Consider the following 15,174-nt stretch of genomic DNA (forward strand, 5'->3'; position numbering starts at 1 on the left):
ACCTGGCAGAGCGCAAAAAAGAGTAACATAAAAAATTCTACAGTTCCTTTACGTATCAAAATGTGCGACAGATATTGTTGCTTCTGATCCCGGTAATCGAGACATTAACCATACTTTTTAAAAGTAAAACTATGTTAATAATGCGAAAGAAAATAAGGTTAAATAAATAGCCTTACAGCTAGATAAGACTAGAACTTAATGGACGCTTCACGCTTTCAATTAATTTAGATCATACCAAAACCCTCGGTACCTTCGCTAATTGCTAATAACAAAGCTCGCTCAAAGTGATCGTAACACTCGTAATCGGGTAGGCAGAGCTGATTGAAGCTGTAAAATAATTTCACTTAGTTGTTACTGTCATGATTGTAGAATTAAAATCAAAAGTTTCACGTACCAAGTATGCGCTGTAGGTAAATTGGCAAAGGTCGGTGCTGCTGTAATCTGAAATCGTGGACTAAGTTGTTGAAATCCACCAGGTGGTAACTGCGAGCAGCCTGTAGTAAATTGTAGCAATCGAGCCATCTCTTCCTGTGTGAAGTTGCTAACCGCGGTCCAGAACCAATCGAGAACTCGTAGAAACTCTGGGGAACTTCCATTAGCTATATGGTGCGCGCGTAGGTCTGCCACGCTATACTCGCCAGTTCCACACAACAGCAGCTGCGACAGATACAGATATAAAATAAGCACTAGAAACATACCTTTTTCCTCAGCACTGAATGTATATTTCTTTTTAAATTGAAAATATTTCTGTATACTTCGAGTTCGTTCTCGTCGAAAATTCCTAGCAGATTATCAGGAATGAGTTCGTTCAGACCCCTTAGAAAATGTTCCACTTCGTTTCTTATAGAGCTAGCGAGTCTGTGTTGTGCAAGAGCATCTAAATACCGTAGTTTCGTTTCGTTCGTTACACGTATCTTGCTACCCCCGGGAATTAATTCTGCTACCTGTAACGAATTCATTTACGTTTATTAAAACAGTATAAACGAATATATAATTATAAACGACCATGATCATACTTTTAGTAATTGACCATCTTTATCGTACTCTTCTTCAACAAAGTACAGTTCCATTTCCTCGACATCGTTTTCAAGAATGTACTTTATTTTGCTCAGATATAGGTCTGGATCATCTTGCTCGAAGTACTATGCAGTGAATAGGAGTGTACAGTTCAATGAATATTGATTTTGAGACAACCAAGTGTGTCCACGAGAGATCATACCTTGTAATGTACTCTAAGGCCTATGATTTGCGCAAGAAATGATCTCGTGAATCTTGCCCGCACCAACTGCCGATAGGAACCACCGAGCGCGGATTCGTACAGGCATTTGCCCACGATTCGTCCAGCGAACTCGTAATGTTTTAACTTTAGCTGTGAAGGCCGTTTGCTATTAGGATGAACTAGTGCCTGTTGCGATTCCCCGAAGGATGCGAATAAGCTGTTTCCTGAGTCGAATAGCGCCGCGCAAATTAACTCGAACCATTCTCGGCGGACACCGCCCCAATCGACACCTGAAATCGGACGATGTTACCTTTTAGTATTATTATCGTTATCACGATTATTATTATCAGTATATAAACACCTTGTTCGCCTTGGAAGGTGATTTCGAAGTTTCTGCACCAATCGCTCACAGAAAATCCTTTGGTGGCTTTCATAGACTTGAAATAAAAAGATTCCCAATAACAACGACATACAGATAGAGTCTACATTATCTTGAGCTTATTAATGGACAATTACCGATTCTAATAATTTATCTCGTTGGACTTTCATCGAAAGCTTCTCATGATAATGTTTCTGATGGTGTTTTCGAACTTCGTGGTAGAAGAAATCTTGTTTGTCGGCGAACGTCTCGCTACCTCCTATGTTCTTCAACAGAAACAACGTAAATGTGGCTGCTATTATATCTCGATAAAGAGAAATTAATTCAACGGGCGGTTGGCATCCGTCGTCGATGGAAAATGAATCGTAACCGTCGTACTGATTGTTCGTACAATCAAAATGAAACTGGAAAGAATCGTTTTGTATTACTGCACAAATATTCCAACTTTTCCTCTATTCAACGGATTCCACTTACTTTAGTCGATGGACAAAGCCTGAAAGTAACAAGTCTTTTCGGTATAATTCTTAGCAAGTATTCCTTAATAGTAAGTTGTTTAGGCGAAATGAAACAGACAACTTTTTTCGGTTTCGAGAATCTCTCCCCTTGCATACCCAGTAACTTAGCGTCATAGCAAATGTCGGGGTCCTTCGAGGCTACGTTGTTGTGTACTTTTCTAGCAACATCACCTGCGGCAACGAATGGTTAAAAAAAGTAGTCAAAAGTATAGCATCGTCGAAGAAAGAATATCGGAGGAAAAAGTTGCTCATACTCTCAAGCACGATGATGTCGAAATCGCCATTGTGCAGCTGCAGTCCAGCTAAACTGACTGTTGCGTGATAACACCCACCCTTCGGAAAGCTGACTTTTAAGCGAATCCTTTGATTCGTGGAGTCGTAATCGAGTTGTATGCTACAATTCGTGACAGCCGACTTGTCCACCACACTGCCAATCTATAATCGGATGAATTAAGAAGAAAGTTCGCATCGCGATGGGTAGAATGAACGCGCGAAGCATTTCTCCACTTGCCTGAGTAATGTTCACTTGGTAACCTTCCGTGGGCTTATCTCCAGGCCCAAATACACACAGATTATCGTACTCGTCCCGTGGCTCTATCGTCATAGAGTGTGCTATACCAGCTGTACAAACCACCGTCGAGCTTTGTCGTACGAATACGGTTTTATTTGGATCCGGTGGACCTAAAAAAAAAAAAAGAACGAAGCATGATTCACCATCCTCAATTTCGTTTAATACGTCTCCAACACGAACGTACCGGGAAGAAATACTTTAAGAAAAGGGCTGCCGTGAACGTGACACGAACCGATAAGTACGGCTATTCGATATTGTCCAGCATGGCGGACAGTAAACTTCACCACTGCAGTGTTTGCAGCTAAGGGATCGGTGCCTCCCAATTCTATCAGGGTGGCAACCCTTCGTGTACCTTCGGTGACTTCGACGATCAAATTGTCCTTGTCACAAATCGGATACGGTTGGCCATTGCGTTGATAAAACTGTGAAAAGCACGTATCAGAAGCACGTTACACCCAGCGACGAAGAAATAAGCTTTACCTCTTGGCATTCGTTAGATGTTTCGTTGTCATACACATTTAGAAAGTTCCATTACGTACCTTCACTGTAAACGTCATTGTCTCCCCCACGAGCTGTGGCTCGTCCCATGCGAAATGAACCCGGCAATTGCTGGGCAATAGATACTTTCCAGTCACATACTGCAGCAGGGAGTGTTTCGCCTCTGGTGCAAGAGCAGGCTGTGTCATAGCAGCCAGGGTCACTAACCCTGCTACCGACACAGAGACTACCAACATTCCGCCTGCCGGGCAGAGGTGAAAGAAAGTTATTCGGCGAGTTTCTCCTTGCACACGTTCCTTGCGTTATGCAATATAGAGTTATTTAGGAAACGCGACGAGAAAATAATCGTACCCCATGTCCAGGCGTCTTGGTGTTGACTATTCTTCACCACAGCGCTCCACAGGTCAGCCTTCAGCGTTTCTAAATCCTCCTTCGAAGTAGGCAACGTGTGTCTGGCTTCGATCCATCGCGGTAGATCCTTGCCAAGGGCTGCTCGTACCGCGTTATCCTCCACCCAATACACATCTTCCAGGGACATCACTTCCATCTGCATCAGCCTGACAAAATAAGAACATGGAGTCATTTATTGTTACAGCAATTTCGAGCTGAACATGGACGACGGAAGCAACCAATTCTGCTCACTTTTGGCAATGACTATGCAGGCCATGGTCCGTTAACCATTGGCGTAAGACAAGCCTCTGCTGTAGCAAACGTGCTGCGCGTTGCAGTCGTTCCTCGTCCTGTGCCGGTAGTTCTGGTAACGCTTCCACCTCGCCGCAGCTCGCAAGGGAAGAGATGCCTGTAACCATCCAATTGTTTCTCAATTTCCATCAACGTCGCATCGAACGCGTCGAAAAAAGAGAGGAGTTAAGAAGAAATCGTATGCGAGCGTGGGCGAACAGAGATCGTTATTTTTCTAATTGGACAGGCGTAGAAACTGCACGATAGCGGAGGATATCTGCCACGGAAAACGGGAAGTGAAGCCTGATAATTCGAGACGCGACGGACAAACTGGTACCTCCTGCCTGTCCGCGTTTATTGCGTCGTCGTCAGTCGTGAAAACCGTCGAATCTGTGCAGAGCCACTTAAAATGCGGTGTACGTTGTCCCTCGTCGTATTGGTGTGCATTTCGATGCGCATCGGGCTGGTACACGCGACGTGCAACGTGAGCAAGTACAACGGAGGTGAGCCGCCAACTATTTCGCTTCGTCTACGTACAATTTTTCAGTTCGCTCGGTGAACGGAATGAAAAATTGACCGAGCGAATCTCCTCTCTCTTCTATTCTGAAAGCGAGTTACATTTGGGAGTAAATATACGCACGAAATGCGTGAACGTATTGTTTTATCGATCACAGGACCGAGCAATCGTTTGCAATGTTCGAACGCCACGATGCAAGCGATTACCGATCAGACGACGGAGGTATCCGCTATTATGGTCTTCAACTCGGAGCTACGGTACATTCCGGAGCGAGCTTTTGAGAAGTACGCGAAACACTTGCAGTCCTTGAATATCCAACATTGCCGGATAAACAGCATCCACCCGGGAGCGTTCATTGGGTTGGCCAGTTTGAGGAAGCTCAGCCTACCGAACAACGCCATCGAAGTCGTGAGGGAGGAATGGTTCCACGATCTGGTATACTTGGAGCAATTAGACCTGTCCTTCAATCGGATCAGCATGATCCCGTCTGTGATCTTCGGCAAGATGATGCTGCTCAAGCGACTCGACGTCAGCGAGAATCGTTTGACATGCTTCGATTTCTCGGCGTTGCCCGGTGGTATCGACAAGCTGTACTTCTTCGGGAATCCTCTGGCTTTCACGTGTCGAGGGAAGGTAAGCGAGGCTTCCTCCATAAGTTATGGGACACTTGATAAGTAGAAAGAGAGAGAGAGACGACCGCCTACGAAAAGTGACCTGTAATAATTTACAACGTACGAAACGGCAATCTAGCTGGCGTATGAAGAATTCAGGGATTCCATTCGTTATTCAACGAACACAGATTGCCGTGTCGCGGAATGGACGTTACGATCCGCTTTACGTATCGATTTGAAATTACAGCTAACTTTGTGGATGCGGGACCACGGGGTGAGCCAGAAGATCGAGGAGAGCGAGAAGGAGACTTGGTTGGATAAGCTGCTCTGGTACTGCGCCATTGGCGACGAGAACGTGGCCAAATCGGAGCTCCTGATGAAGGAATGCGTTATCCTGAATCTATTCAATCAGCTTCGCACAGGCCTTAGCACTGCGACATCGTACCCCCTGGCCACGAACTGTGCCGTGCAAAGGGACCGTCTTACGAACTGCATAGCGAAGGAGGCTCGGGACTCAGAGTCGCTCACCAATGGTAACTTCATCAAGAATCTCCTCTTCTACCTGCGTCATGCCAAGTCGACCATTTAACGACGAATCGAGCGATCGTGAAAGGTTTCTCAAACGTTAACAAGCTGGTTATATCGAAGTAGACCGTAAAATGTCAAGTTAATAAAATAGATTATGAACAAGGATGGCTGGAATGCTGATCGAGAAGATGTTCCGTTAAAACGAAAGGGAAATGTGTATCGGGTGACGTTGAGCCTTCGTCCAAATGGAAGGTATGCGTGTTCCTTTTCTCGGTGATGCTTGAAACTTCTGTTGCAGAAGAAGAGATTTTTAGGGGATGAAAAAGGTCGTTTTCGGGCGAGAGGTTTGACTTACCGGAAGAAGCGCTACCGCTGGGCCGTAGCGACATGCCGATGGACGATATCTCGTCGGCAAAGAAATCTTTGTCGCGTTGTCCATCCCGACAGGCTCGATTTTTGTCCGGCATAATTCCTCTCCACGCTGTTCCTGGCTCGTCAACTTTTACCGACTACGAAGCATTCTTTCGTTCACCGTCGCATCGCTCGCTCGTCACGAGGCCGTCTTCTCGAAACATTATTACAGTACAACAGCGTTTCATCTGACAGGTTCGGTCGGATTCGCGGTTGGGAAGTTTTAAACGGATGCTCGCGGTTCCGAGTTCCGATACGAATCGGTGGATACACCGAGAGTCCTCCTCTCTCGTGCGAGACGTGCGATAAATCTAAACCGTGTGGCACTACCGGCACCAATGAGACGAACAATGAAACGGCTCTGTTCTTTGTTTCCGACTCGTCACTGGATACGCGTGCAGCGTGATTACGATGATCGAACGACGGGCAACCATCGAGGATAAAAATTGCATGCGGGACGTGATGGTTTTCTCGAGCGGAGGATTAACATTTGGCACGCACGCGACTATATTTTTCGAACGAAGCGACCGTGTCTGCGTACAGCCGGGGATAAAGGAGAAGTTGTAGCTCGTGAAGCGAACGGTGGGAAAGTGCATTAATCATCTTTGCGGGGAGGCAAAGACTATCCGCTGTGCTGCGCTCGCTAACGATACGCAATTAATTTCAATTACCAATCGGGTGAAAGCGAGCTGAGAACTTCCACGAGAGGTCACACGGAATATCCGTTTGGCAACGCGGAACGAGAGACGATAGAGGAAAAGCTCGGCAAGCTTTCGCGAATATCGAAAAGGGGACACGATAATTCGGCTTAGCGGCTGCTTTCCCGCCAACTTCGACGGACTTCAACTTCTCGAGGGCTTCGGTGTTGTCGAGTGGAAGGATTTAATCTTGTCCGTTCCGTCCGCGGGGCTATCGAAAGCGGTAAGGGGGAAAGGACCAACTCGAATCGCGAAATATCTCGAAGGCGGACCCGTGTACACCTTTGCCCGCGTTGACCCAGATCCGCGAGGCTCCCGTTCGGATAGAGAGGATTGATGGCGGCTCTCGACGGATGCCTCCATTGTCCCGGTGCGCTTTTCGACGGAGCCGATTAAACGACGGCTAATTAAACGATCGGCGATCGTTCGACCGCGGCGGCGGCGATTTCATCAATGACACCGATACGTTCCTATGAATTAAACCGCCTCTCGAAAGCGGGTCAAGAGTCCACGCGAGGTCAAACCGGGGTTATCGTACCCGCGTTCTCCGCGCTCATCTCGCTCCCCGTGTGCCGCTCCGCGTCGATTGCCACCGATGAAAAACGAGAGAAACGATGAGACTCGCGATCACGGACCCGGGTATAATCGACACACGGCTGCGAATTGAATCGATGACCGAGGTACGCAAGGGATCCAGTGGATATAGGCCGCGCAATTAGGGCGTCCGTTCTCCTCGATTCTTTCCGTACACTGTAATCAAGTATTGAAACGACTCGGGACCTCTTACGTTCGAAACGACGGAACTGGTAACCTTCGAAACTGTGACAGTCAGCGAGTCTCCCTCCCTGTCCCTGGATTGAAACCGAAAAAGAGAGAAAAAAATAGTGGGTCGTTTCTGAACGCGGAAAGCGTTATAGGGCCGCGAGAGGATTCTTAAGTGCTCCATTAACGAATGCATCAAAGCCCTCCCGCGAGAACTTCTCAAAGATAAAAAGAATGTGGTATCCTCGACGTCCGTCGGACGGTTCCCTCTTCTTTTTACTTTTCTCTTCTGGTTCGCGGCCCGGACAGGATGTACACGCGGGGGAAGAAAATGAGGAAGGAATTGTGGCGCGGCACAATGAAAGAATCAACCCGCGTACCGCGCGAAAAAGCTCGCGTGGACTCTTGACCTTTTCGAACGGATATCCTTTTCACTGGCGTTACTTCGTGCTAACGATCCTTTCGGCGGTAAGAGGGGCGGCGGTGGAGGCGGTGGGCAGGGAAAACCAGGGCATACGTATGTCATACATTCTCATGATTATGCATGAGACGGTTGCTCGTATTATGAAGGTAGGACAGATCGATCCTCAACGTTTTCCATCGCACGCTTTTCCGTCTGTTCCGGACCAGGATACAGTTTTGTCCAATGGGACCCGCGACACATTCCATTTACCACCGTTTAATTCGCGAGTTCCGTCTCCCACTTCACCTGGCCACGGATATTTCCAGGACGATTGTCCAGGGGTCCCGAATGAACACGGTGACACAGTTTTCGCCGTGGTACCGCGTTAATGGGACCCTTGCACCGGTATGCCGTTAGCTTAAACAGCGACACGACTGTTCTTTAATCGCGATCTCTTCGCCTCGCGTTTCTTCTGCTTTCTTTTCGAGCGAACGAAGCCAGGCACGAGCAATAAGGTTCGTTGAAAAGGATTTTTTCCGGGTGAAAGGATGCGAAGACGCGCGTCCACGCGGACATCTTGTTCGCGAACTCACGGGTAATGCATCATCTTCTCTGTTCGGGTAATATTCGCGCGCACTTCAATTATCGTTCGCTTTCTATTACCGGCAAGAAACGAACGGCGGAAGATCGATTCGGCGAGGGGATCTTACTTGTCGAGAAAGTGCACGACTCGCGGGAGAATTTGTGGATTCACGATGGAAATGGATACAGCTGGATCGGAGCTGGCACACATTCGAGCATTATTTTCGAAGCCAGCGTGATTTCGCGAATCCGTCCCGTCCGACTTTCTACGCGAGATAACCGGGGATTTTTAGGTGCATCCAATCGCTCGCCCGTATTTCATCTCCCTGCTTCCGGTGCGAATGCTCGTTTTTTTTTCCACGAATTGGAAACGAGTAAAAAGAGTTGAAAAACCGGCCGATACGCAAGAAAGGGTAGAAAAATGTTCGCAGGGGTCAGAAAATTCTGGCGGTACGTTCGTACGTTCGCAGGTTGATTAATGGTACACGTCGCGTAAAACGTAATTGGTGCCCGGAAATTGCTGCGTCGCGCTGTAGACAGAGATAACGCCGTTAAATTCGCGCTAGTTTATTGCGCGTCCAAATCGCATTTACATAATGCTCGAAAGCAGGAAATAATGCATTCTGCATATAGATCTCACGCGGGACGAGCTATAAACGATCGAACGTTCACGGTAAAAAGAAAAGCGGACGACAGGAAGTCGATCGGATCGAACGTAATTTGCAATTCCCTCGATCTAGCGTGTAATCAAGCCCGTCGAAACGGTTTCGAACCGTTCAAGTTCGTATCCCATTCCGCGTCAAGGTTTTCGCGCCATTTCCTAGGCGCCGTCTCTACGCTCGTAATGATAGCGAAATCGACTGGATGCATTCTAAAGCGATGATGGATGTCGTTAATTTCTCGACGGTTCGTTCGACATTACGCATCCTACGCGCGGTGGAATAACAATTAATTATTAAACACGGCAAGTGGAGCGTGTCGAGTAGTCAACTCGAGTTTCTTCGGGACGTTCTTCGGACGAGCTTTTTTTCTTTCTGCGTAGAAACGCTGAAAGGTGAAGGTTGGCCACGGTGATCGATACTTTTCTCGTACAACGTTCGTGCAACGTACTTACACGCAACATCGGCACCGAGGAAATCGATTTCGCGCGCGATCAACGGACCTATCCGGCTCCGCGACCACGCGTTTCCCGTGTTCCTGCCAGAGCGTTCGATCTACCGTTTTCCCGTCTGCCATTCTCGTTTTAATAGCATTGTAGATTTGACATAGAGCGAGGTACACGCTGATATTTGAAAACGATTAACCCTATACCACTCGCGTCACGTTGATTTACGACGCGGATATCCTTACGGAATTTCGTCTGGCTTCGTTACGTCTGAACAATACGGGTGCGGAAGATCGGCCATCGTAAATTACATCGTGGACAATGTGAAGAGCCGCGCGCGTACGGAGATAATTTCTCGATGTTCGATCAGTCGTGGCAAAGAGGGAATAGTCGTGATTTACATTTCCTTTTTACACGTTCGCGGATCTGGGAGTCAATCGTAGTCCCCAGTTGAGTTAGATCGATAAGCTGGAGTCGGGTTCAACAGACCGATCGAGCCTCGGATTATAAAACGATGCGGCTCGAATGGAAAGAGAGATTCATGAAAATTTATCCGAGAGCGATCTCGAGATCGCACCGGGTAGTCCCAGCGTCGACATCGAGCCGATAAAAATGCATTATACGCCGCGATTGTACGTTCTAAAGGGAGCCGTGGGAAAACTGGGCGTTCCAAGTGTCGCAATGCAGGACGCGGTGCTCTAGGCGATCTGTGACTTTGGAAAAGTCCGGGCGGACGTGTCGGCGTCGTGTGCGACTCGCAAGTTCGCAAGCGGTGCCGGCAGTGACGTCAATGTCTTTTACGTTCGAGGGACCGTACCGTGACCTCCCGCGCACCGGGACAACGAAGTTTCGAACGCGGCTCGTACGCTTCAGATGCTCGTTGAGTCCAAACAGAAGCTCTTCTCGAGGCGAGCCCTTGAATAATGTTGGTCCCTTCTCAGAGAAGTTGAGCGGTAGCGTTTAACTTTCCGCGAAACGGAACAATTTCAGCTTCGAGAAAACGGTGGTAAGTGGTGTGCAAACGTTGTTGGGAACCGCGGCTGGTGTTCTTAATTAAGAGCGAGAAAAAACGTTCAGATTACCCGTGACGGAAACATGCTTTGGTATCGAACAGCGTGTCTATAAATTTAGATCGATTTTTACTTCCTTTTTGCGTTCCTTGTCTTTTTCAAATATTTCGCATCATTCACGGTACGCGTCTAATCAATTTGGGTTATCATCTAGGTTACCGTTCTCTTGCGTGCAATTATTTTTTATACCATAAAGCTTGGGAACGAATACTAAGAGTAATGATAAGGACTGTAGTGGTTCGGTATTTAAAGGGATAGTAATATTGTATGTGGAGAGCATGCCCTATGACCGACGAAGTAACAATAATTGGAAGACGAGAATACTACAGAATTGCGACACGAAATGAAAACATATATGCGTCGGCTAATTTTCTAGTGGATGCGCATAATGAAGGTAAAAAAAAGCAGTTGGATTCGACCGCGCGACAAATGTAATCGGAGGCGCGTTTGGAAGTAGCTGAAGAAGAAATTGCACTTACAGATTCGAATAAACTTTCTGTCTCGTCACCTGAACCACTGCCTTTCCGTCGGAGAATCGTGGCAACTCGAGGCTTAACGAAAGAGATCGTGCCAAGGAAAAGAACGAAGCGAGGTATGCGGCTGGTAAGATCGGCTTCGAGGTGCAGTTCTCGGGCGCAAATAAAATCTCGTACCCCTTCGCAACAGGAGTTGTTTCGTGTACGCGTAGCACTTATTTAGTTTGATATTAATTACGATCTCGCTACTTGTCGTCTACGAGGTTAAGAGGGGGTTGAGAGCGGACGGGAGAAAGTTGCCTTCGGAAGAGATCGAAAGGTGGCCTAGCGGGAGTTCTACGGTGTCCGTTTGGTGTACGTTTCGAGGCCGAAGTACACACGGAGGCGTAAATTAGTGGGCGGGAACGGGGTACGGGTAGAAAGGAACGAGCAAAGGTGGTCGAGGTGGTGAAAAACGCGAGGCTTTCTACGACCGACTCGACGCGTCTACTAAGGACCAAGCGGGCCAGTGTGTCAAAGGCTCGGTGAACGCGCGAACATCCGAGGCTCGTTCACGGTTTCACCGTTCGCAAACGCTCCGTTTCTCTGGTGGTACACGCGTACGCGCCCTCTGCCCGCGCGCATAATGCCCAGCGTCGTTTGGGATCGCGATCAAACGAGTACCCACGAGAAATTTGCGAAGGGGTTGCCGAATCGAGAGCAAGGTTTCGTCGAGCGAGCGCCTCGACGCCCGTTAACCGTGAGCGATGCGACTCGACGATCCGTTCGCGCGGACTCACGCTAGACGACTGCATGCGATACGATTACGCGAGCCAGAGCCACCCTCTGGCCACCCGTTCTGTACTCCCACCAAGGAACGACCACGCCACAAAGACCACGCCAAGCAAGCCGATCTCGCCTTTCCGTTCTTGCGGAAGCGTCGCCACGCCGGCAGCTGCCTCCGCGGCCGTCTTCGACACGCCACCCCTTCCTCTCAGTTATGTGTACCTCCTTTTTATGTCGATCACGCCATCGCTATACGAGCCTATTATGTATACGACCGTGAAATCTTACTTCTAGCTTTTTGTTCCAGGAAATCTACACTTTGGAGAATTGAAAGTTAATGAAGGAGATACGTACGAATGGTCGATACTCTGCTAAGATTTGCCGTACCGTTCGAATTGTGCAAGATACATTGGCTTCAAACAGCACCAATTAATTCGGTTTTAGGGTTTCTAATGAAACTTTGAAGAGATCTTGAATGCCGAATTCGAGCTGGTTATCGGACCTAACACTGCACTGCCTCAATTTTTCCGATAATTGCGGCCCACTTGTTAGTCAATCGCAAAGGAGTGCACTCTTGGTTGGATTGGACGCTCTCGACAACCGGCCACGTTTAATCTCCGACGATCGACGTTCGATATGGAATTTAGATCGAACGAAGCGGCTATCGGGGATAGGCTGACCGAGCGAAATCGTTACTTTATTCTCAATAAGCCAATCTTGCTTTCTGCCGTGCCGACGAAACTTCAACACCCAGAACCTCTGAAAGAAGAGCACGATATCTGTCTACATTAAACGATCAAAAGTATGCATTAGTCGATCGACAGTTACCAGCTAATGGCTCGATCGAGCCATTAGGGTTTCATTGCTTGTTGGTCAGCTAATTTACGATGCTTTCTAGATCGGTGATAACAGACGTACCATGAAGTACCGACTGAACAAAAAATAGCAACGTCCCTACATATACGCAGACGTTCGCTCTCGACAGGGGTGAGAACAAGAGCAGCGTCCTCCCCACTCTGTCGGTCCAAGTGCAAACAGCGCGCAGTGACATTGCCGCAGCTGGGAACTTCGTATCCATTCGTTCGTCCCACCAATAACAGGATACAAAAGCCTAGCAGCCCCGAAGGAACACTCGCGCAAGCGCTCACGTTCTTGGCACCAGTCAGGGCCGAAAGGATAAAAATTCGTACGCTGACGCAGATCTATCAGCTTTTTCATTCCCCTTCGGGGACTCGATGGCTAAGAGGAACGCTCGAGCCGAACTCTGCACGGATCCCATACCATTTAATCTTATTCTACCTTTTTCTTTCTCGATGGTATTTCATCGAGAAAGATTTGATCGTGCATACCTCAGCTGACGATGTAGTTAAAGTATTCGAAGAGAAAACTACTTAATTATACTTTGATCCTAAGCGACGTTGAATTTGCTGACAAGACTTTGATATGTTAATGTATTCAGGATCATCACGGGTCTCGCCAAGGTAATGAATAATGTTTGCACGAGCAAAGGCTGGCTAAGTTCATGTTGTCGTGCGATTAATGCACTCCGGAAGACTGGCAACTTTACGAGCAATCGATTGTATCCGGCGCTTCTTCTCGTAGGGGAAATTGACTACGCGCCAAACAATGAATCCTGACGTTAAAACGTATGATAATGAACCTATTGTCCCAGCGTAATCTATAGCTATAATCGTCGTTCTAAACAATTACCAAATAGAATGTACAACGATAATCGTACTACTTATCGACTACTGTTCGAAAATATTCAATGCTTCTACCGACTTCAACGCGAGAATATAACGTTTCAGTTTATTCAATGCACGTAAGAAATTATTTACGTTTCTTATCGCGGTGATCGCAAACTATCCAACGAACGTCGTTTGCCGCGTGATACGTAACCTAAAAGTAACAAACTAAAATAAGAGAATTAGCAAAGCGGTTGGAAAAGTGCTGACCTTTTTTTTTGAAGAGCGACCGGTATTGTTTGAGGCCAATTTCGGCAAGCCACTGATCCGCTTCGGTTAGATCCCCGTTGTTTCCATTTCCGGTGGCAAGCATCAGAAGTTTGCCAAGGGACAGGACCATAGTAAGGGCCAGGAATACTCCCGACAATACAGTCGACCATCGTGCCATTTCCTGGGGGGTGCATCTTCGAAACGAATAGACATAAACTGTATTAATATACCGCGTGTGCACACACATACACACACACACACACACACACAATCATACATATACATATATAGTCGGCTGTTAACAGGTTAAGTGTCCGAATTGGAGGTTATGTTACCACAGTGTTTGTAAACAAATCTTCGTCGGACAACTTAACTAACGATACTTTATACTAATCGGCTTACCACATTTTCCTGTAACTGATCATTGACACACGATACGTTTGACAAAACCGTGCTTGCGCAGTTTTATGGATTAAGAACGCATATACTCGGACAGAATGAAGATAACTGTAGATGGAGTGACAGGTGGAAGACACTATGGCTTCCTAGGGACTTCGCACGCCCGTTTTGCTCCTCATGGACAGACTGAAAATCAATTTTAAGCTGTAACTTCTTTAACGTTAGTCGATACAATACGCGCAAATGTACACGAATAAGTGTACAAAACTGTGTAGCTTCTCCTACCACGTATGACTTATTTTTCAACATTTCTTATGATGCGATCCACTGTAATAGCAAAAATCGAAAATCTTAATTCTATTTGTTTAGAACTAGTTAAATACCTAGCTTATCCTTTGTTGGGAACTGCAATTTATGTAATTTTTCATTTCTGATGAAAAGGAAATTTATATATATCAGAAACTAAGTATAAATGATATACTTACTCTTTGATTTGATGTATGTAAAGATGTACCAAAGATTTTCTTTTCACCCTCGCAGGAAGTACCTGTGATTGTATTTCCGTTTCAACGGAAAGAATGAAATTAAAATTCGTGGTACTCGAACAAGGAAGAACAGGAACAATGTCGTAAGTTGGTTAGCGATGAATAATGGGCAAGAAGTCCTGTTCCTCGATCCAGAACAGCGAAGGAGGCTGCGTTAACGATCCCCGGAAGGGATTACGGCCAGTGTACAGACGCTGTATTCTCAACACTAGGCGATTGCTGGTATCACGTATCGAATGTGACCGATTTATTCGTAGTCTCTAAACGCAAAAGGCAAGAAGTGACTTCAAAGTGTAGGCTGCGCGGTCAATTGAACGCCAACTACTGTCAAATAGAAGAAGAAACGCGTTTAATGAATTTGCAAATTGCAGAAGTAGTCGTACGAAGTAGCACACTGAGTTTTATATCTACTTAACTATCGTCGTATTGCGCGGTAAGAAATTCAACGACGTAGACGTAAATAACATGAATTTGCTCGACAAAT

General features: G+C 46.9%; 2 protein-coding genes across 2 annotated transcripts; one reads left to right on the forward strand and one right to left on the reverse strand.

Moving 5' to 3' along the window:
• Window positions 1–101: 101 nt before the first annotated feature.
• Window positions 102–14,321, reverse strand: LOC143432834 (apoptosis-resistant E3 ubiquitin protein ligase 1). Its single transcript, XM_076909747.1, has 16 exons — window positions 14,149–14,321; window positions 13,747–13,940; window positions 3,825–3,981; window positions 3,534–3,739; window positions 3,224–3,423; window positions 2,869–3,106; window positions 2,625–2,794; window positions 2,368–2,548; window positions 2,073–2,284; window positions 1,736–2,002; window positions 1,581–1,656; window positions 1,220–1,509; window positions 1,017–1,142; window positions 756–944; window positions 395–657; window positions 102–327 (listed from the first exon to the last, which is right to left on the reverse strand). Exons 2-16 carry the CDS (start codon window positions 13,922–13,924, stop codon window positions 225–227), a joined length of 2,856 nt encoding a protein of 951 aa, XP_076765862.1. The 5' UTR covers window positions 13,925–13,940; window positions 14,149–14,321; the 3' UTR covers window positions 102–224.
• Window positions 4,213–5,595, forward strand: LOC143433121 (uncharacterized). The gene is made up of 3 exons (XM_076910266.1): window positions 4,213–4,366; window positions 4,538–5,013; window positions 5,239–5,595. The coding sequence occupies exons 1-3, from the start codon at window positions 4,273–4,275 to the stop codon at window positions 5,578–5,580; spliced, it is 912 nt and encodes a 303-aa protein (XP_076766381.1). The 5' UTR covers window positions 4,213–4,272; the 3' UTR covers window positions 5,581–5,595.
• Window positions 14,322–15,174: the final 853 nt, after the last annotated feature.

Source organism: Xylocopa sonorina, chromosome 2, assembly GCF_050948175.1.
Source record: "Xylocopa sonorina isolate GNS202 chromosome 2, iyXylSono1_principal, whole genome shotgun sequence".
NCBI classification, from domain to species: domain Eukaryota; kingdom Metazoa; phylum Arthropoda; class Insecta; order Hymenoptera; family Apidae; genus Xylocopa; species Xylocopa sonorina.

Excerpts from the sequence above, each read along its gene's own strand:
- LOC143432834 (XM_076909747.1), bottom strand. The coding sequence starts at position 13,924 with ATGGCACGATGGTCGACTGTATTGTCGGGAGTATTCCTGGCCCTTACT. Across the intron at positions 1,657-1,735 it reads GAGATAAATTATTAGAATCG|TCTATGAAAGCCACCAAAGG; the intron begins GTAATTGTCCAT and ends TTTTATTTCAAG. Across the intron at positions 328-394 it reads TTACCTACAGCGCATACTTG|CTTCAATCAGCTCTGCCTAC; the intron begins GTACGTGAAACT and ends ATTATTTTACAG.
- LOC143433121 (XM_076910266.1), top strand. The coding sequence starts at position 4,273 with ATGCGGTGTACGTTGTCCCTCGTCGTATTGGTGTGCATTTCGATGCGC. Across the intron at positions 4,367-4,537 it reads CGTGAGCAAGTACAACGGAG|GACCGAGCAATCGTTTGCAA; the intron begins GTGAGCCGCCAA and ends TATCGATCACAG. Across the intron at positions 5,014-5,238 it reads CTTTCACGTGTCGAGGGAAG|CTAACTTTGTGGATGCGGGA; the intron begins GTAAGCGAGGCT and ends TTGAAATTACAG.